This window comes from Belonocnema kinseyi, chromosome 4, assembly GCF_010883055.1.
Source record: "Belonocnema kinseyi isolate 2016_QV_RU_SX_M_011 chromosome 4, B_treatae_v1, whole genome shotgun sequence".
Lineage (NCBI taxonomy): Eukaryota > Metazoa > Arthropoda > Insecta > Hymenoptera > Cynipidae > Belonocnema > Belonocnema kinseyi.
Window position 1 is genome coordinate 3,528,974 of NC_046660.1, and position 23,773 is coordinate 3,552,746.

Below are 23,773 nucleotides of genomic sequence, written 5' to 3' on the forward strand. Positions count from 1 at the left end.
TTTCTCCTCTCTACTTTTTTCGTATCATGCGTTATTTGGCTTAAAATGTTCATTTTCGTGTGTTTTTGGAATTTTGTTTAACTAACGTTAAAGTGTAAACAACTAACTATTTCAATCAAGTCTTTCAGATCGTTAAAAAAAATTGTTATGACCCGAAGAATGTTTTTGGCTGTTTCATCAATTTAAAAAATTCTGAAAACTTTAACAGTGGGACTGGACTAACTAACAACAGCCAACGACCATTTAGGTCGGCCCATCATTTGTGCTTTTTATTAAAGTACCTATTGTTTAACCAACGAACGTCAGGAGTGGACCAACTAACCCTCTCTAACGACCAACAAAAAAATAATTATCCAAAACTTTGAAATTGTTGATAGCGGAGGCAAACTTTAAATCGCCGGTAGTGAGTATGTAGTTAGAAAACTCAATTGATTTAGTATGTATATACAATAAAAGTAAAACCATATAATAGCTTTGTGTCTATAAATGATGTTTTTACGAGTGTGTGCTTTTATATATATATACAAAAGTGAAGACAAAAATCTCCATTGTTAATTCCTTTGAGAAGCATTTTCAAGAGGAAAACGAATTAATGTTGTGTCTTCTGTTTAGAGCAAAAATACACATACACGACACACAAGACACAGGACAATACCCAAACCAAACCTTTGCACAGCTGCTTGATGTGCACGCTTGCGCCGTTGTGCAGCATGCACCAGACTGTTGGACGCTTCTAAAGCATCTCGCGGCAGTGTGCGATTGTAGACTTGTACAGTGTCGAAAGGACCGCTGTACATTGAATTAATCGAAACATGATTTTCTTAATATAATGACAATACAGTGTCTCTGTGTGTAGTTTATTAGTCAGAGTAGTGTAAAGAAATCAAACAAGGAAGACTATCAAGTGTATTTACGCTGCGGTGTTGCATATATGTGTGTTGTGTATGGAAAGCTTTGAGTGAAATACATATAACTTATTTGGTAATGTATCTTGTTATATTCTCTCCACTACATTAAGACGATTAAAAATCAACATATGCATCGATGTAGCAGCATCGTCAGCAGCATATCAGTAATCTACCCAAGAAAATTCAAGTATCAATTAAATTTTGAGAATTGAATTATATACTCAAACAATATTTGTACACGCTCTATAATGATGCGGGTTGACTCTTTTAGAGAGTAGCATATATCGAAAAAATATCAGTGATGTTGAAAAAATTGATTGGATTATAGATTATGTTAATTGTGGTGAGTCTTGATTAGATTTTCCAATGTTACAACAACCTCCTTCTTTAATGGGGATGGTAGCTGCATCACTCCGTTTACCAGATTCTCAGGAATTTAATGTTGATGTACGTCGACGTGCTGCTACTACTACTACTACTACTACTACTACTACTACTACTACGGCCGGCCATCAACTACCTGGGAGTAGTAGTATTCTTACACATGTGAAGAATGAATTTGGAGATTACTTTTTCAACAACACACTACTAACTGAATCAAGTGACAGTGGTGGTGGTAGTGATGGTGTATTGAATTTAAGATCTGCAATGGAAGCATATTCTACCAGAAAATTTATCAATGCAAGTAGTGACAGTTTCAATCTCTCTGACCTCTCTATAGAACAAGTACTGCCAGATCGCTTGATGTACAGACACAGTGTAGCCATGTCAGCTGTTTATTGTGTGGCTTATATTATAGTATTTGTCGTTGGACTAATTGGAAATAGTTTTGTCATTGCTGTGGTTTATCGATCACCTCGAATGAGAACTGTTACCAATTTTTTTATTGTTAATCTTGCTGTGGCTGATGTCTTGGTCATCATCTTCTGTCTCCCGGCTACACTTATGAGTAACATCTTTGTGCGTAAGTATCATTTTTCAAGTTTTATTTCTTGTTTCAACGCACATTTTCCAGCACAGAAAAAGTAAAATTTGTCTTCTCTCTCGAATAATTTTTCAAGAGGGTCAAGTTGAATTTCTCGCATCGGTAGAAAAATAGAAGCAAGAATGAGGCTGAAATGGTGACTGCATTCAATACAAATCTTACCACGCAAAGGCAATTTTTGTTGCAAGTAGAGACTACTGTAAATAGGGGTAGAGATTACGCTTCCTTTTTTTCTGTGCTATATATATATATATATATGAAAAAAACGTTTAAGACATCATTATTTTTATAAATTCAGATTAAAATTGTATTGCTAGATGTTTATACAGCAGAGAATATAGTGATTGGGACAACCCTTGCTTGCACCTCTCTTGGCTAGACGATTCATATTGCGCGCGGCTGCGTATAAACACTCGTTCGGGCATTGTTCCACTTTCGAGGCATTCAAGGTCTTGTAATTTTGCCGCTGCCACCACGCGCTATACCAATACCACCCTCTGCATTTTTTCATCAAATACGCTATTACTAAAATTTTCTGTTGAAAGACGCGCCAAATATTTCAGGATAGTTTTGATACGTTTCTATCTGTAACTTATCATTATTTTTCGAATGAATCGATGAAAAATAAACATCACACTGATTTTTTATGATTTTAGTCAAAAATGAACTGCACCCTGAAAAGTCTACATTTCACAGACAAATGTTGTACACAAAAAATATACATAGCAAAAAGTTTAACATTTGTAGATACTGTAAAGTATTTTCATGTGCAGTCAATATTATAAGAGTGACAAATTAAGTGTTACGGTAAAAAGAGTTGATAATTCACAGATTACTTTTATAAAAGATTCAAAGGCATTGAAAAACTGCAACTTTGTTGTCTTCAGAAGTTTGATCAACAATCAGTATTTTTTGAAAAAATGAATGTTTATAAAAGAAAATCAGATGATATTAAATAAGAATGTTTTTATTTGATCTAAACTGATAGAATGCGCATGTGTTAATAAGCTTAGTTTTCGAAGAATGCGGGCAATTTGCCAAACAGTTTTTCGCAAGTAATTAGTGAATTAATAACTTTGGTGCTTCTCTGGGCCAGGATCATGTGACAAGCTGCAAGTCCCATTTCGGCATATCATGTCGCACTGCTGCATGGCACATCTGTGGCAAGTCACCCCAGTGAATGAATCTTCTGGCAGGCTGATGTCAAGTATTAGCCCAGATCTGTTGCAGTCTGGGCCGTCCAATCATGACAGTCTTGTCCGGCCCAGTTCTGGCACTGGTCAACCTTCCATAGCACAAAAACTTATATTTGTCAATTGTCAAACTTTTCGCAGTGCAAGTCATAATATTCTCACAAATTTGAATAAATGTAATCATGATATGACATACACAGTTTTGCAATAATATTATTAGTAATTATAGTGTTTCTATGAAATTAGTGGTCCTTTATCGTAGTTGGGGGTGACTTGTAATATTTGGAAGTCCAGTGATAGCGCAGACGGTTTATAAACGCAGGTGGTTAGGATTCATTGTCTGTTTCGGTTTTGACCTTGGACACAAATCCAGGGACTCCGAACAAAAAGATGCAGGGCCAGGTGAAACATTTCTATTTCATTTCGAGGTATGACGCAACCCAGTGCAACAAACGCGTAGACTCTCCTGCCCTGCTGTTTGTCACGCATGATTGAACACATCCTCCTCCTCCTCTCTCTCTCTCTCTCTCTCTCTCTCTCTCTCTCTCTCTCTCTCTCCTTCAGCTCTGCGACTCCTGTCGACAGAAGCCGTCGCACGGCATCAATTATGGTCAGAAGGCACAAATCCAACTTACTGAAATCCACAGTCGTGTGTGTTTATACATTATTCACTGTTTATTATAATTATACTGGGTACTATTCATTTATTTTTAATTTATTGTCTCTGACTGGAGTGGCTGAATAGCGGGTGCCTAGCGCCAACTAGCATCTGAACAGACTGGTTAGATTCGAGTTTAGACGGTCTAGGCCGAGCCTGATCAGCACCAGCAAATTTTTTTACCGGCCATTTTGAAGCATTTTCCATTTTCCATTTATCAAAAATTAGTGGTGTGATTTAAATTATCTGTCCGAAGAATCACAGCGGTGTCTTCCTGTCTCCCACGAGAAGCTGGGCAATGTTAAGGACAGTGATGTGAACTACATTACACATAGTATTTATGTGACTAATCACAGACATGACTTCCCGCACTTCTGCTGATATTTTATGAGGTTGAAATTTTTTCAAATGTGACATGCTGAGACATAAATGGCCACTTGTCACTTGACTCGACCCCGCTTCTCCGACAATTGAATCATCGCGCCGCGCCGTATCGTAGAAGGAGGTATAAAATGCCAGTCCCAGCATAAGCGGATCCTGACAATCTAAAAAGTACAATTGCAAATATATGTTTTTATTGCGCTCGGATTAAGCAATTTTGTACTCCCTTCTACAATGGGCTGGTTCAATTGATGCTTTTTCTAATACTTGCAAAATACTGTTGAACTTTAAAAATTAAATTTATTCACAACAGCTTGAGCGCACAATAAAAATCCATTTGAATTGGATCAAATAAAAAAGGCCTATTGTTTATTATGTGGAATTTATTCTGTATATTCATCGCGAAAAAAGGAAAACAGTGCAGTCAAAAATTGCTTGAATTAAAATTTATTTTTTTCGATTACCATTCATTCTAGAGAAAAATATTGAATATAAAATAGTTGTCGAGTTTTAAGGTCTTTAAGCCTGTTACCAAAATGCTCTACAGCTTCCTTCAGGCATTAGGATTATTTAACATTTTTCTTTAAAATGCCGAATTTTCTAGATGTATAACTTACTTTTTTAACCTAAATCATGAAAAGTCAGATAGATTTTAATTTTTCGGTGATTCGTTCGAAAAACTAATGATTTTAACCAAAAATATTTATACAAAAAGTTTGTTTTTAAAGAAATATACCATTTTTCTGGATAATATTTATATATAAAAGCAATATTTAAAAAAAAAAAAATCGTCAACATCGTGAAAATAGGGGTATTTGCATAACTCACTGTACCTGAGAAATTTAAATGCACAGAAAATGACTTTTTTGGCACAAGGTTGAATGTCTGAATTTGCATATAATATTAAAATTTCAGCTGATCTCTGAAACGGACATTAAATTTGAGTATCGGTTGTGGCTCCTACTAGTGGAGAAAAATCGCCAGCTAAATCGCTGCATGGTCGTCCAGTCTAGAGTGTCATTCGGCTGGAATGAAAAATAATTTTTGTCAGGACCCAAATATATTTCTGCAGCATTGTATACTACATTGATTCTTTGATTCTTTGCCCAAACAACAGCCAGGGTGTGAGGTGTTAAGAATGTTTGGCCCAAAGGCCGCCGTTCCCTCTGTTTAATCCTGCTTTTATTATTTTACTTTATTTTTTGTTTTGTCCAAGGTGAACTTGCTCTATAACTCGCACGGGGGTAGAGGGCAGTGGGACACCTGTACAGAAACGGAATTCAGGTCATGCATCTCGGTCACCTCGGTATCGAGGTCACTTCTTCGACCCAATCCTCGCGCCCGCGACCTATCATTACGACCTTATCTATTTCCTCTGATAATGTATAGGATGAAATTCCTTAGATATAAATCTTTATTTTTTCACTACATTGTCCAGTAGATTAATTGCAAATTCAATCGGACTTTATACTTTTTTCAGTGAGAGGTGACACCAGTGAAATCACCGATTTCTTTTTGTCTTGCACACGGTCAAAGATTTCGGATTTGCCATTTGAACCACTCGAGCCATTCGAGCCATTCCCAGTTTAAAGTTACCTGTCCCAAGCCAAATTATAATTATTTAGGAAATTCCCTGTTCCAAAGTGAAAATTATATTTCTTCACTGAAATTGCCTCTCCTGAACTTAAAATACCACTAAGAACTACTGTGGGAGCAATTATTATCAATATACATATTTATTGTTACTCCTTTTATGAGCACTTTTCTCCCTCATGCGCATCAGACATCTTTGCTTCCTCACAGATGGTAATCTTGCACAGGAGTTTGAAAATTTCTTCGTCACAATCATCTTGTCTGACTTACTTTAAACTGGTACAAAATGTCCCTTTCTTCTACTGCTTTACATCAAACCAAAAATGTTATTGCCAGAAAATTCGAGTCCATCAGTAATATGTGGTTTGTTAATGAGCCAATCGATGCATCTCGAATATGCGGACGAATAAATCATAATGTGCAGTACTGTTGTATTCATAATGTTGAAAATGTTTCATCATAAAAATAAGTTGAAGAATTCTTTTCTAAATGGTTGGCCATGGAAGGTCATGAACGATTCTTCACTAGGTCAATCGATGGGTCTCGAAGATGCGAACACCCGTGTGGAAAAATTTCGTGTCAGTCTTAAATCAGGCTAAAGTTAGTCGAGTTTTTCTCAAGGCTATCTGTACACAATATTAGCCTGGCTCTAAACTGGCGCTGTCCAGTTTCGCTACGTGTTTGATGCAAAACTTTCTGCTGTCTAGTCCCAATCTTGGCGCTATCCAGAAGTTCATTACAAATTTAAATATATGCAGACTGTACAGAGTTTAGCCAGTTTCGAGACAGAATCACGGTTTGAACTTACACGCAAATTAAAGAAGTAAATTCAGAAAATAATCTTTTTTAATCAAAGATTTAGGAAATTGCTATAAATGATGGCACAAATGCTCAAGTAATAATAAAATGTACACGATCACATGTGCAAGATATTAAACAATAATTATAATTATTGAAGGTGATTGAAAGCTGAGTTTGCGAACTGTATTCTTAATGTAGATTTTTTTAAAGAATGTTTGAAAGGATTTTCATTGAGTTGAATTATATAGTAAAGTTATAATAAATTTGTATTAATAAATAATTTATGATAAGATTGGATTTTCTGGAAAATAATCAATTTAATACATAGCATTATACATATTATAATCACACAGCCACACAAAGAAAACGTTTGCGGAGCCAAGAAAGCGACGTGCATAGTGCTGCAGTATTGATAGAAATTGGTGGAAATCTAAACAACTTTAATTTTCTCCCTATCAGTTTCTTCTTTTATTCAAGCTTGAAGTTTTAGTCGAGACTGAAGTTTTCTGTTGGATACTTAATGTTTGGAATTGTTTTTTCAAGCTGTTAAGTTCATCTTTTCATAGATTTCATGCTAAAAGATATTTTCTGAAGCTTAGGTGGCAAAAGAAATTTGTTTGAAGAATTTAGGAGCAAGAAAATTATAATTTTTCAACATGACTAATATTTTTCTCGTAAACGTCTCACGCAGCATTTTTCATCTCGCGTTATTCTACATTACGTTTTTAGAGAAACGCTGGAAGAAATACAGTGTAATTCTTATCCTAGAAAATAATATGTAATTGTGGGTATGTGACTTGAGGCTTTCTTTGTTTCTGGCCGTGGTGTGTATACTATTTTACATTTTCATTATTTATGACTGAGAAAGTATTAGAATTGTTGAAAATTTGACATCACACTTTTTCAACGGATCTCCACGTTTCGAGACCCCCTGAATCCGAAAATCGGGTTTTCATGATGGCGTCTGTCTGTCTGTCTGTCCGTCCGTCCGTCCGTCCGTCGGGCCGTCCGTCCGGTCGTAAACACGATAACTCTCAAAAAAATGAACGAATCAAATCCATCTTTGGCACACTTTTTCTAGGTCCTAAAAGAAAGGACGAGTTCGTTAACCAGCCAGTTTTGATAAAAATTCGAAAAGTGAGCGCATTTTGAAAATTTTTGAGTCTACTTTTTTCTGAATTTGAAAATTTTATGCACGGATATTTATAGTATTGAAAATAAAAAACAATTTATCCTTATGACTTTTTACGATAAAAAGAAAATTCTCAGAGTTATAGCGTTTTCAAAATTTTTTTAATCAACAGAAAATCAAAATTTAAAGCCTAAAAGCGCACGATATGAAAAAAAAGTCGAGAAAAGAAAACCATTTCTTTTTGAAATCCCTACAAGATTATCATAACCAGTTTTTGGATTTTCTTCAAAAATAAAAAATTGAAATTTTGATTACACAAAAAATGATGAAAAATAAAAAATTCCATTTTGTATACAAACTATGTAGAATACGAAAAAGATGAATTAAAAAAATGATTATCCGAAAAAAGATCTACAATTTCGTTGAGAATCACTTCTTGATAGGACGCGTACTTTTTGTTTTATTCGTGAAAAATAACGTTGAAAAAAGTAAGATAAAAAAATGTGTGGAAAAACAACGAAAGTTACGAGAGAAAAAAAAAAAAAGATTCAACAAAACCTGTTTACAAATAATATCGGTCGGAAATCGAGCGCGCAGCGTGAGTGCCACGATGAGAATGTGTACCTCAGAGCGTACAGAGCTTTGAGAAACTTAATCTTTTACTATACTTAATTAAGTAGGCAAGTCAGAATATGAAGACGCATATAAATACTGTCATCTAAAAGAGATCTTTTTGATAAAGTTGCATTCAAGCATTCCAAATGCAAAAAATAAATATTCGAGCGCGAAGCGCGAGGTGTAATTGTGTTCGAGCACGAGCATACAAAGTTTGTTTGCAACCTAAACTTGAAAAAAATAATCTACCCGCTACGCGGGCACAATCTCATCGCGCGCTCTGCGCGCGGCTCGCTTCGCTCGCAAGTTTTAGCACGCCTAGAGCGCGCTACTGTTGGTTCTCGCGCTCCACGTTCGATTTTGTATTTATCTCGCGCTTCGCGCTCTATTAAATATTTACCTCGCGCTACGCGCTCGGTCTTTATATTTCCGTACATTCTTGCGCAATCATTTTAAAATTAAAACTCAAAACATCCACCACTGTAATTTTGTAATAGTGAATTCTCTTTCGTTAAAAGAGAGTTTGAGCACACCTACGGCACGCGACTGATGGCAATTGCACTCCGCACTTGGTCTTTGCATTTCTTCCACATTCGGGCACAGACCTTTTAAAATCAAAGGTGAACGGACCAACAACTGTAATTTTGTAATTTTGAACTCTCTTTTGTTAAAGCTCTTTTGGTTTTAACGAACACATTCTCATCACGTATCTTGTGCTTCGCACTCGATTTTATCCAACACGTAAACTTTTTTACATTATACATAACACTTTTGTATCAATTGTAATACATTTTTATGTAACTCTGTCTGGGATTACTTATTAAAAAATTGCAAAATAAAAAGAAAATTGTATTTATCATGATTATTTTTGTATTTATTTCTTATTTTGCTTTAAATTATATTCTAAGCTGCTCTAAAACATGCATCATTTCAATAAATGTATATCATTACAATTCATAATATGCATAAAAATCGATTATTTTTAGGCGAACAACTTTTGTCTGGTAATTTAGGTTCATACCTTGTGTCGTTTTTTCAAACAAATTTAATATTTTTATTTTGAATGATATTTTTTACGACTAAAACGAAAACTACGTGTCCTATAAAAAATTGTAGCTATTTTTTGGATGAACAACTTTTGTCTCATTTTTTTTCGTAGCTTATATTGAAGAGTGATTCATTATGAATTCGTTGTTCTTCCCAGGGCACGCAATTTGAGCTTTTTCATTTTGTTTGTATCTTGCATAGTTTGACCAAAAATATGGAATTTTTGAATTTTTCATTATTTTTGGTACGATCAAATTTAGAATGTTCAACTTTTCGACCAAAATAAAAAAGTTGTTATCGTAGTCCTCTAAGGATTTCAAAAAGCAAAGTTTTTTTTTACTTGGCTTTTCTCATATCATGTTTCAGAGGGTCTCAAAACGTGGACATTTGACAAAAACTGGGGAGGTCAAATTTTACACAAATCTAATACCTTCTCTGATGAGAATGTGAAAATTTCCAATGTCCATAATAGGAGTTACATCGTATTTCTTTCTTTTTTTTTTCAAAGGTAATGTAAAACAAAGTGAGATGAAAAATTGTTTATGAGTTAAACAATCCTCAAATTGTTCATAAAGGAATGAGATTTTCATTAAGAAATTCATTTTTGTGAATACAAAAGCATATTTCTATAATAGATATTCATAAATGAAAAATTGTATGTCACAGTTGTTAATATCCGTTTAGCAGTTTACAAGAAAAACGCTGAGTATGTTGAAAAAATTATGATTTTCTTCTTATTAATTTTAAAAAAAAACTTTCACCACGTAAGCTTCCCAAAATATCTTTTAAAATGAAGGCTATGAAGTGTCCGGTTTAAAATAGGGGGCGCAGTAGTTTTCGAATTTGCGTTCCTTCTTCTGCGTTTTTCTCTCTAGCAGTCGTGTCTGAGTCACTTTGTGTTCCTTCATCATCTGCAGACGAAATTTGCGAGCCAGCACTTGTGGACACGCGCGACTCTTCTCTAAATAATAAAGTCAGCGTAGACGTTTTCTTTAAAAGTTGAATTGTTTGCGCTGAATTGAAGAGCCTTCCAGCCGCGTCCGCGCATTCAGAATCAGGTGTCCTACTTTCGTTAGAATTCGAGATTTCTTCATCACTTGGGTCACTCTGCTAACATTTTTTTATCTACCAATTTCTACACTTAAAATTATCTATCACTACTCGTATAATATTAGCAAGTGGTTTTTCATACATCTACATCACCTCTGATGTTGAGCCAGTTCTGGCAGTCTATATTGGCTATTTATATTTGCCGATCCTCCACCGATGCTTGGCCCATTATCAGCACTTTATTGCGCCAAATCTCACTTTTAGAACCTAAAAAACAACCAAAGTGCGAATTCCCGGAGCTGAATAAATGGCCCAGTGTTGGTCCAATTTTGGCAGCCAAAATTCGGCTAACGATATTGGGCCAATATCGACACTTTAATCGGCCCAATGTGGCGCCAGTTCTGGCAGTCTACATTTGCTATTTATATTTTCCGATACTCCACCGATGCTTGGCCCAGCATCGACACTTTATTGTGCCAAGTCTCACTTTTAGCACCTAAAGAACCAATGTTACAGGAGAGATAAAAATTTTTTTGTTGCAAAATCGTCAAAGTTCATGATGAAATTTCTAAGTTCTGTCATTAGAAATTGTTTGTGAAATGTTTATGAAAAATTACATTTCCTGTCATTGTAAAAACTTGTAGAGTAGCCTGCAGCGGAGAAAACGAAATATTACGCGAAGAAAAATTGTAATCGATTTAAAGTATTTTAAAGTATTTATTTAAAATTTATTGTACTGATATTCCTGTTAACAGTTCGTGTATTGTACATTAACATGGTCTTTTTTGAACTGTACCTTATGAGGATGACTCTTTCACAGTGTTTCAATTTGTGCGTTTAGCGAAGTGGTTAGCACTCCCGACTGCCAGGCGATAGATATAAGTATATAGACATAGGTTCGATGCCCTGTAGTGTGTTAGAAATCTTATTTGTAATATACAAATAATATCAAGTAAAATATCAGATTTTGAATTAACTCCGGCATCCAGGTTGGTCCGATATTGGTATCCAGTGTTGGGCCGACAATGTCAGCCAAACCTTGGCTGCCAAGTGCAGGCCACAGTTATCATTCCGTCATTGGCGCGATGATGGCAGCCGAGCTTCGGCAATATTTTTGCCGACTCTGGGCCAATGCTGGGCCGTGTGTGACTGCGCACTTGGACGATTTTCACATTCCCGGCCCGCAGTGGGAAAACATTTCATTTTGGGTTCAAAATAGCGTACAGCCCACAAATATTGAGCATTTGAACGAAAAAATTCGAAAAAAACTTTTTAAGATTTCTAAGAGAGTTGTCGAGCCTGATTTTTCAATTAGGTTTTCAATTTTTTATAAATAAACAAATAAGACGAAAAAAATGGCCATCTTTACTATTTGACGTTCACAGTGCACGTGAATAACAGGAACAGTGTTAAAATCGCCAATGTTTCATAAACTAATATTATTCGAAGATTTTCCAATATTATACATTAGACAACAACATTTTTTATAAGCAAATTATTTGTTGAAAAAGTGTTTTCTATGATTTTCCATAATCATACGTTTTTTCTAGTTATGTTGCAAGACATTTTAATGGAAATGATATGATATTAAAAAAATCTCTTTTCTGATTATAATTCTTTATATTATAAAAAAATTGTATTAACAAATGCAGTAATCAGGCACTTTTCGACGGAAAAATTGTTTTTTTTTTTCGATGTACATTTTTTTTTAATTCGGCACTTTATGATATTTGCCACTAAAGTCATAATTTGTTTATTAATCTTATGATCTTTTAAACAAATTTAATAGACAAATGCATTATTCGGTCATTTGTCGGAAGAAAAATTCGGTTTTTTAAAAGCCAGTCTTTTCGTATGGAACTTGATGGGAATTGGAGCAACATTCATAAAAAGTTGATAAATTTTATTATTTCATTAAACTAAATTTGATGAACAAGTGCATTAATCAGGCATTTGTCGAGAGAAAAATTCGTTTTTTCCTATGTGAACAGTTTTAATTGGGCTATAGTAAAAAAAAAAAAAATTTCCATCGACAGATGCTCGAATAATGCATTTGTTTATTAAATTTGTTTTAAAAAATATATGAAGTGGAGCAAGCAATTATGAATTTCGCTGAAATCATCATGAACTTCCGAATTGAAAGACTGAAATCGAAAAAAACGAATTTATCGGTCCACAGATGCCAGAATAATGAATCTGTTTATTAAATTTGTTTTTAAAAATCATAAAATTTGTCAACTAATCGTGAAGGTTGTCGAATTTATTATGAAGATCCGAATTGCAATTCCAAAAATTCAAGTTGAAATGTCCAATAATTTGGAACACTATTTGTATTTTTCAGCTTGGGTCCTTGGATGGTTTATGTGCAAAACTGTTCCTTACATACAGGGCGTATCTGTAGCGGCTTCTGTGTACAGTCTTGTGGCAGTATCTTTAGACAGGTATGTATCACGATTCCTTTTTTTATATACTAGACTATCATGCGCGCGCTAATTTTTTTGTTCATTTACATCATTAACCCAATTTTCGAATAATCATTTATTTGTATTTCATTTCTGAACATTTAAATTATTAATAATCTTTTACACTAATTTAAAAAAAAGTACATATAACTCGTATTGTGAAAAAAGTAAGCAGCAAATAAGTAACTGATCAGCTCATAATCCAAGAAAAACTAAAATATATTTGCACACAGTTTCGAAATCAGAATTCGGATGCTCATTTCACATTGCAAAAGTTTACAAAAATAATGTAATTGGAGAGGAGGTATTTTAAGCAATCATAAGAGGTTATCGTACAAATTAGGACCAATATTCAATTACATAAACTTGAAGTAAATAATCAATTTATGTTACTTAATAAACAAATTACAATTTTATCTTTCTGTTATTTAATATTGTGAAAAAATCAACTAATAATTAATTATTCTGTTTATAACGTAAAAAGTATTAAACTACAATTTTCATTTTGACATTGAAATTATTGTTGTTCTACATTTTTTTTTAAATTTTTACTTTCATTTCTGAAAATTTGATTAGAACGCATATGCATATACGTAAATTTAAAAATTGAAAGCAGATATTCATTTTTCAACATAAGAATTGTTAAAAAAATTGTGTGATTCAAATAGGGGTGTTTCAATATAAATAAACTTTAATTATGCAAATTATACCCAATATTCAATTATATAACCTCCGAATAAATAATTAATTTATGTTATTTAATTTTAAGAAACTAAATTTTAATCCTTATCTAATTTATTATTTTGAAGAAAAAAAATAATAATTCAATAATTAATTAATTATTTCACAATATGAAAAGCATTAAACTTAATTTTCTTAAATCATTCAAATAATTTTTACTTCATATCTTTTTTTCAAATTGGAACTTTGATTTCTAAGAATTTTATTTAATTACATTTAAAATCAGTTGACAAAATAAAAAACATTTAACAATCATTTTCATTGAAACATTCTAATAAATTTTAAATTATATTTTCTTTAAATTTGAAAATACATTTCTATATATTTAATTTATTTATAGCCCGTGTGGAAATAGCCCGGGTTAGCCGTAGTACAGCAAGGTTTCTTGTCGAGGACTGGCCGGGCTATGTTTTTTTTAAGAACCTAACCGTACGCTGGTCGGAGACTCGCTAGGCAAAATTTATGTCAAAACCCCAATCGGGAGCTGACTGGGCTCTGATCGGGCAAATGTTGTGCTCGAATGCTCACACCCGGGTAGAAATTGCCTCTTTATGCCTAAACTAAATATTGGCTCTCACGAGGCTGCAGCCAGATTTCCTAGCTGGAAGAATCTCAACTTTCCCTGTGCTGGCCCTCGACAGGTTATTGTCGTTTGCTACTTGTCTCACATTATTTATATACGCACTTTTTAGCTGTATATTTTTTTATTAATTTAGATAAAAAAATGTTATTCATAACGATATATTTAAAAAATAACTTCGGTGAATTAATTATTTTCTTGAGGGGACCTTGAAAAGACCTCGACAGGTAAAACGGGTAATACAGATGTGAGTGCAAAAAAGTACATTGATGTTCTTATGCTTAATTATACTTAAATTTGAAAAAGAACAAATTAATAAAATTACTGAGATACAAATTTTGAAAAATTTCATCTTTTTTTTCTGAAAAAATGAAAAACATTTGTTGTCTCAGAGATGTGCAAAGAGTTTTTCTTACAGATCGATTTAATTTGAAATCACCCAAGTACGTTTGAAGAATCATATATAACAAATCGGTCTTCAAAAACCTTTTTTCCTAGTTTCTAAAGTATCGGATGAGTGCCGTCAAGCATTTATGATACCGCACTCAGCGTGGCATCGTAGCTATGGTGATTAGGCGCTCCACGTATAAGCCTGCGGTCCGTACGTTCGATTCTCGGCGCTTGCGAATATTTTAATAAACTGCGCTTGTCTTTAGTTATTAGCAATAATAAGGCTTCGCTCGTCAAATTTGACAATAAGTTTAGTTTTAGAATAACGTGAGGAGGAGGAGGAGGAGTATAGTTAATGATCGAGTGTCAATAAAAATGGGAGAAAACGGAGGAGTGTTTGTCAGAGGCTACAGAAAGGTGTGAAAGCTTTAGATTAAACTTTTGCAAAGAAAGTGTATTTTACAATTGGATCAATATTTTCCTTCATTGAATCAAAAATTTCTGGTAATAGATTATGGCAATGTGCTGGTTAAACTTTAATACTGCTACAACCATAGCGTCACACTTCAGAATTTAAAGCATGATCAATTTTAATAATATTTTATTTGAATCAACAGAATAAAAAACAATGGCACATGCTTCTGAATAGTAGTGTGTGTGAGGGACTATCTAGATTCTGTGAAGACCCTATTAATAGGCCCTCATTCGGCTGCCTACTGATGACCTCGCTAGCTGAGCGTGACGCTTTCGTTTGCGCCCTCGATAGATTGCCACTTTGGGGCCTCGATAGAAAATAGGAAATCTAGAAAGGGCCTCTTAAGAATCAAGTTATAATTTCTACCAAGGGACGGCAGCTGGCCGGGCACTAATTGGGAATAATAATAACATTGTTAAACTCTGTTTATGACTCAATTACTTTTTCTGATTTCATTGAGAAATGGATGTGTATGCAAATCTCGAGTCGTGATTAATTAATGTGTAGTAAAAATTTGAACACAGAGATTATACTAAAACTATAAGTGAATGATGGCAACAAATATACAGATATTAAATTTGTAATTGTTTGAGCTTTTGTAAACGATTAATAATAAATTTTAAATAATATAATACCTGATATACAATATAAAGTGCAAATGCTCAAAGCAGTCTTGCGCGCGCCTATTTATCTTTTTATGTAATGTAATAAATCAAAACCCTATCTTTTCTATTTTATACATATTTAATGAATGTAACAAAATATTAGTATAAAATAATAGAAGATACCAAGGGATGAGTTCGTTATCTGAAACTGTATTTAATGTTTTATAATAGGATTTCAACGAATTTTATTTTTTTTTGTATAGAATGAAATTGAACTATTTTGTTCCAAATAAGGTTTTTTTATTAAAAATTAATTTACACACCCAATATTAATGAATAGAATTTATTTGAATTTTGTAACTCACGTTGATGATAATCATATTCTTCGAATAATGAACTTTGCATTTTTATACTGCAATTTTTATAAATCAATTTAGCAAAATTTTTGAACATGCATTATAATAATCAATCACCTTACAGGTAGAAAAACACATGTAATAAGGTTGTTGCCACTTGATAAATTCATCCCTGAAAATCTTGGTCAAGTCTCCTCAAAATTAGTTCATGCGTTCAATGTCATAAAATTTTTAGTAATGACTGTTTCATTATTCCGATTTATACAAAATCATTACACTGCTTTGCAATGAATAACGCGATATATGTTTACTGCACGAATTTTGATTAATAGAGCAGATGAATCCTTACAAAGTTGGAAAAAAAATACATTATTGAACGGAAATTTCTGCCAATTGTCGAATATCGGGCCTAGTTAAATCTCTCGCTTTCCCCTGAACTTCTCACATTAAAGTTTATGAAAAACATAAATGTTTTCTTTAAAATTAAACTAATAATTATTATATCTCAAATTACACTGAAATTGATGAAATTTTGTATTAAAAATAACACTGTCAACAAATAAATACTTGAAAACTTAAAATTCTTTATTTGTTTCAAATTCGTCTTTCTAGTTGAAAAATTCATATTTTCAATTAAAAATTCATCTCTTTGATTGAAAAATTTACTATTTTTTTGAAAATTCTTTTTTTATTCGGAAATAAATTAATTTTTGCTGTGAAAATGTAACTTCGTTACTTTTAGTTTAAATTTGAATCTTGTGTAGAAAATTAATCTTTATGATTGAAAATTCGTTTCCCTGCTTTTACAATGCATCTCTTGGCGGCATCTGCATTCGTTGAAATATCAGATATACTGGTTAAAGATTTTAATACTTTGTTGAAAATCTTTTCTTTTTGTTTCAAGATGTCCACCACTACGTTTTTATTGAGAATTCTTTTTTTTTTTAATGCAACTCGCTTTGGTTAAAGATTAGTCTTTTCTGTTTGAAAATTTGGCCCTTAAGTTTAAAATTTATATTTGTAGGTTGAAAATTCAACTATTTGTTCAAAAGTTAAACTGTTCGGTTGTAAATGCAAATCTTTCATTAAAATGCCAAATTTTTAACAAAACCGCTTGCATTGAAAATGAAAAATACACTGCTAGTCAAAATTGTGCGTACACGTGCCAAACAGGTGCTTGCTTCAGGAAGTGACTAACTCTACAAAACATGAAGCTATACATATTTTTTAATCCCTTGGAAAGCTTACTTTAGGCCCAACTTGAAGTATTTTTGATTACTAGGGGCTATGGTAAAATGTAAGAAAGACCGACTTATTTTCCGTTTTTTACAAATTTTTTATTCGGAACTTACACTCTATCAAAAAAATAAAAAATAGGGACACATGCCCAAGATGAGCAGCCGGTCGATTGAAAGGTGACCGCAGCGTTTTATATATTAACTAGAACTAGAAGAAATGCGCACGCCACGATGCGCGCCTATACATTTTTATTATGAAAGAAAATAACATAATGCTCACCTTTTCTATGTTATTTATATTCAATAAATATTACAAAATATTTGTATGTAATTGCTACCCGAGTCGAAATTTAACCCCTACTTTAAAGTTGCAGCTGCTTATTAGAACCTGCTTTAACGTTATTTAAACTTATAGCCCCCGATTTAAACTTTTAACTCCTAGAGAATGAAACGTTAGAGCCTACTTTGAGGCTGTAAGCCCTCTATGAAGCTACTTTGAATCTTTAGAGCCTACATTTTTATAAATCAAGACACTACTTTAACGCTGTTAAACCTCCCCTTCAATAATGACCCTACATTGAATCTTTTAAGCATACAATGTTCGAACTTGATGAAAATAAAGTAAAAAGTATTTTTTACTTAGGTTACTTAAACTCATTGGCCATCCTAATAACTGAACTCACACTTAATTAACAAAAATATTTAATTCAAGATTTAACTCAATTGTAATTAATTATTTATACATAAATCAATACTTCTTTGCAATGCTTAATCATAGAAAAATATTTTCTCTCAACTGAAAATGCTCAAAATTTGTATGAGAATGATGTTCCTCATGGAAAATTATTGAATATTGTCCATTAGTCAGTCATTATAAACATTTTTATCAATAATTAATCAAGTTTTGCGTATTAAACAATCATGTAGGTGATTGAGAATCAGAACAAATTATAAGAATAAAATATTTTCTGTCGCTAACAACATATATTATGTGTGAAATAACAAAGTTTATAAATATGGTGAAATATATACATTACGGTTAATTTATTTTTAACATAATATTATAGAGAAAATACTTTTTTCGAAGGAACAGTACCACTTTTCCAATGGTTTGGTAATTTTGGTTACTGAACAATGATAATTAAGAGTTTCTGAAACTTTTTTTAGAAGAATATTACTATTTAAGTGTCTAACACTTGATTTAGGGGAAAACAGCATTTATTTTTATTAGAAAATTTTAACTGTTTCAATTTTTTATCATATTTATGAGAAAATAAAAACAGCCAAATGCATAAAAAATAATTTACATTTTTGATAAAAATTCAAAAAGTGAGCGCATTTTCAAAATTTTTGAGACAAGTTTTTTTTCTGAATATGAAAATTCTATATAGGGTATTTATAGTACTAAAAAGAACAAACAATTTATCCTAATGACTTTTTTCGATAAAAAGAAAATTCTCAGATTTATTGCATTTTCAAAATTTTCTTAGTTAACCGAAAATCAAAATTTTAAACCAAGAAACGTACTATATGAAAAAAAGTCAAGAAAAGAAAAACATTACTTTTTGAAAGCCCTAGGGGCCATCCATATACCACGTGGACAGTTTAGGGGGAGGGAGGGGGGTATAACAAAATTCGACATTTGTCCCCCCGGGGTGGGGGGGGGGAGGGAGGAGGGGTTGGGCCAGAATCCACGTGGACACTCGTTCTACTAAACCTGTGAAAATATACTGAAATCAGACAAGGTATACTCGAGGTGCACTCGAATTTTGCATATATTGTGCTTTGAAGACCAATAATACCTATATTTTCATAAAATACGTCCACGTGAACAGATTAACAAAACTTGTTATTCCAAAAAAGATCTACAATTTTGTTAGAATTACTTCTTGACAGGACGAAAGAAAAACGGCGAAAGTTACGAGAAAAAATCTGCTCGCCACGCGGGCACATTCGCATCGGGTGCTGTGCGCCCGGCTCGATTCGCTCGCAAGTTTGAGCGCACCTGGGGCGCGCGACGGTTGAATCTCGCGCTTCGCGCTCTATTAAATATTTACCTCGCGCTAAGCGCTCGGTCTTTATATTTTCGCACATGCTTGCGCAAACGTTTAAAAATTAAGACTCAAAATATCCAGTGCTGTAATTCGTGATTGTGAATCCTCTTTCGTTAAAAGAGCTTGGCTCGAGAGTTTGAGCGCACCTACGGCATGCGACTGATGGCAATTGCACTTCGCACTTGGTCTTTGCATTTCTTCCACATTCGGGCACAGACCTTTTAAAATCAAAGGTGAACGGAACGACAAATGTAATTTTGTGATTTTAAACTCGCTTTTGTTAAATCTCTTTCGGCTTTAACGAACACATTCTCGTCACGTGTCTCGTGTTTCGCACTCGATTTAGTCCAACATGTCAATTTTCCTTCATTATGCACAAGTCTTTTATAACAATTATAATACATTTTTTTATGTAACTCTGCCAGGGATTACTTATTAAAAAATTGCAAAATAAGAAGCAAATTGTATTTATCATGATTATTTTTGTACTTGTTTCTTATTTTGCTTTAAATTGTATTCTAAGCTGCTCTGAAACATGTATCATTTCAATAAATGTATATCATTACAATTCATAATATGCATAAAAATTGAATCATACTAATTCTTATTTCCTTGTTTTTATAGTTTCTTTATTTTTAATTTTGTTTTTACGATTAAATAAAAACTACTCCGCATCTGCATAGGGTCTAATACAGGAACCTATATTTTGGGAACCTTTTATTTTGGGAACCAGAGATCGAAAATTGAAACGATTACATTACAATCTCATGAATGAGATGCAAAAATCTGGCTACTGCGTGGGCACATTCTTATCACAAATTTTGCCATTTAATTTCTTTTTTGTCTTGTGTGGAAGGTTTCAAAAATATAATTTTTTATGTTTTTATTGCTATTTTTTCGCGATTAAAACCAAAAGCAGAACTATAAAAAAATTAATCAAGAAAAATAAATCATTTTTACATTCTTATCAGAGAAGGTATTAGATTTTTGTAAAATTTAACCCCCTTCCCCCCACAGTTTTGTCAAAAGGTCCAGGTTTTGGGACGCCCTAAATCCGAAAAACAGGTTTTTACAAACGCGTCTGTCTGTATGTGTGTCTCTGAGCCTATTTTGAAAATTTTGAGTCCACATTTTTTCATGATTCAAAAATTCTCTGTACACTTGTTTATAGTACAGTGAAACTCTTTGATAGCGCCGATTTTGGGGCTGACGGTGGACGGCAACTGACTTATTGTAGCCCGCTCCGCTTTTGTTTGTTCACGGTTGACTGCTCGCCTAAGTGACAACCGCAGACCACGCGGCCTCCGCGCAGTTACTGTTATACCTACCTACGGCGCGGCGTCAATTCTCGGAAGGGCTTTTAAAGGGTTTCAGGTACTTGAAAGGCAACATTTTAATTTTCGATAGCCCTACAATATTATCATAACAAGTTTTTGAATTTTTCCAAAAAATTGGAAATTTAAATTTTGACCGAGAAAAAAATAATCAAAAATCGCATTTTTTGATCAAACTATGCAAGATAGGAAAAAAATGACAAGACAGACATTGTGCAAAAAAAATATCTTGAATTTTGTTATTCGTCAGTTTTTTATAGGACACAAATTTTTTGTTTCATTTTTTTAAAAACATTGAAAATACAAAAATTAAATTTTTCGACATACGCTACAAACTATGAAAAGTAGAGCAAACAAATTTGTATTAATGTATTTTTTTACATTCTCATCAAAGAAGGTATTAGATTTGTGTAAAATTTGGCACCCCCTACCCCCGGTTTTCGTCAAATGTCAACGTCTTGAGACCCTCTGAATCCGAAAAATAGGTTTTTACGAATGTGTCTGTCTTTCTGCATGTATGTATGCCTGTTTGTCTGCGAGCACGATGACTTTCGAAAAAATCATTCTATTAGATTGGCCTCTGGTACACTCTTCTAGTGTCCTAAACTAAAGATCAAGTTGCAATACACTAACCATAAAAAATACACCATTCTCATTGTGACATGACTGACCACAGAAAAAAAATAATTTTTCAAATCGCTACAGAATCGTTGAACGAGTGCAATAAAAACTCGTACATAAAAAAATACATCGCGACGAACATAGGTAGAGCCTCCTTTCTTTAGTCGGTCAAAAATAAGGGCAATAGAGCTCCAGATCTCTTTGGTCCTTATTATTTTTAAAAACATGCCAAAACGTATCTCCGTTCTTGAGAAGATATTATTAAGTAATAAGTTCACATGAACAGAGTTTCCTCAATATTCCTAAATTTTAGCTTTAGCGTAATTGTAGATTGAGGTCAGCGGAGCCCATCGAAACATCACGAAAGTGTTTACTTTTTTCTTTTCTTAAATACAGTAAATTAGAAAAAAAAACATTTAAGACAAAACTCATTTTAGTTAGATCAAAGATTATTCCGAATACTACTTTACAATGGAGTATCTAACCGTACGAGAATGAAATTGAAATGGTTCTCGTGTATGGAGAAGCTGGAAGAAAGCTTGATGATGCTGTCAATTTCTACGCTTGGCGTTTTCCAAATAGAGATATTTGGAAAAATTTGAAACGTAATAAATTTCATCCGTATCATGTCTCTTTACATCAAGAACTTCGTGGCAGTATTGAAAATACGGAGTGGCTGCGTGAGGTCGAACACCAGCGTTCATGGACTGTCAACGTATGGTGTGGAATAATTGGCAACAAACTGATCGGTCCCCAGATTATCGAAGGCAGCTCAAATGGTCCAAAATATGAAGACATTTTGGAAAATGAATTGCCAATATTGCTTGAAGACTTGAGATTATAAATACAGCAGAACATGTGGTTTCAAAATTATGGTTGTCCGACACACTATTCAGCGGTAGCACGAAAAGTTCTTGATCGTGATTTCAACGGTCGCTGGATTGGTAGAGGCAATCCGATAAATTGTCTTGCAAGATCGCCAGATCTTACTTCACCAGATTTCTTTTTGTGGGGCCATCTGAAAGAGAAAGTGTACAAAGAAAAACCAACAGCACGTGAGAATATGATTGACCGAAGTACAAGTGCATGTGTTGAAATTCAAGAAGATACACTCCTCCGTTGTGTAAATTCATTTGAATTACGGATTAATAAGTGCATTGAAGTCGAAGATCACCATTTTGAGCACTTACTTCAATACTTCTTTCAATACGTCCACGTCGTTGTCTCTGGATTACGCTAAAAGTAGTAGTTTCTTTTAAGCCTAATTTCGAGTATTGCAGAATCGTAAGCGTACATTCTCAGTAACAGTAAAAGGAAGAAAAATTGAATTTCGTCGATTACAGCGCCATCTATCGCGAAACCAGAAAAATGTTTCAGACAAATCATACGCACTTTTGTCCACAGAATCCGAATATCCAATAAGAAATAGGGGTTCCCATTTAAAATTTTCAACTTGCCACAAACCCCATCCCCAGGGGGTTGTGTGAGGGAACCGATTTTAACATCATTGTATGTACTTCTGAGAGTTATTGAATTTTGATTGATAACATTTTTTCATAGAGTGCCGATTTTTCGAGATATTTGAACGGTTCAAGTTAAAAAAATCACCCAAGTTAAAAAAACGGTAAGGCTGCTTGGTAGATCGTATGTGTAAAATTTAAATCATAAAAAACATTGTAAATGAGCGAATTCAATTAATGGAAAAGCGACAAAGGTTGCAATAAAGTATTTAATAACAAAACATCTTTTTAAAGAATGTGCATTTTTTCACGGTACAGTGAAACTACGTCTGTTTTAATACCAATGTAAGTTATGAATGATAATAATGTACATTTATAGGAATGATAAAAAATATCAGGGATGAACGCGAGTGCGAAGCACGAGATACGTTACGAGAATGTGTTTGCTGAAGCCGAAGGAGCTTTAACAAAAGAAAATTCACAATCACCAAATAACTATTGTCGAGGCTTTCACCTTTAGCTTTAACAAGTCTATGCATAAAGATCCAGCGCGTAGCGCGAGGTAAATGCATTATTGAGCGCGAAACGCGAGAACTAACAATTGTGCGCCCTAGTCGCGCTCAAATTCGCGAGTTTAAGTTTCTTATAGATAAGTAGAAGACTTGCAAATTATCCGAATGAAATTTTTAATTTTGGTGAAAATGAACAAAGTTATATACTTTTCAAAAATTTGAAAATTTGTAAAAAGAGAAAAAATTAGGTTTTTCACAGATCCAAAAATTTCATTCAAAATTTTCACTAGATGCCAAATATACTTCAAAACTGTTCGGGCCGAATTTTTCGATCAGCCCACAATTGAAAAAATGAGAATTTTCTTAAAATGTTTACATTAACCAAAATCACCCTTGCCGTGTGAATGCTGCACTGCAAGGAAGGGTACAGATTCCGAATAATTTAGGGTGCAAAGTGTCCATCAACTGTACCTATTGCTTCACAGAAAAACGCTGGTGTTAAATTTGTTGCAGCTCAAATTTCATTGGGCTCCCAATGATCATTTGAGAGAGTTTTCAAGTCTGAAATGTATTCCTCTGAAC

The 23,773-nt window shown here is 33.5% G+C and overlaps 1 protein-coding gene across 1 annotated transcript in view; it reads left to right on the forward strand.

The window, feature by feature from the left end:
• The first annotated feature begins 780 nt into the window (after positions 1-780).
• Positions 781-23,773, forward strand: part of LOC117170696 (neuropeptide SIFamide receptor) — an 89,361-nt gene continuing 66,368 nt past the window's right edge. The window contains exons 1-2 of the mRNA XM_033357673.1: positions 781-1,872; positions 12,705-12,804. Of these exons, the coding sequence (XP_033213564.1) occupies positions 1,275-1,872; positions 12,705-12,804 (698 nt within the window). The 5' untranslated portion in view covers positions 781-1,274. The remainder of the gene's footprint in view (positions 1,873-12,704; positions 12,805-23,773) is intronic.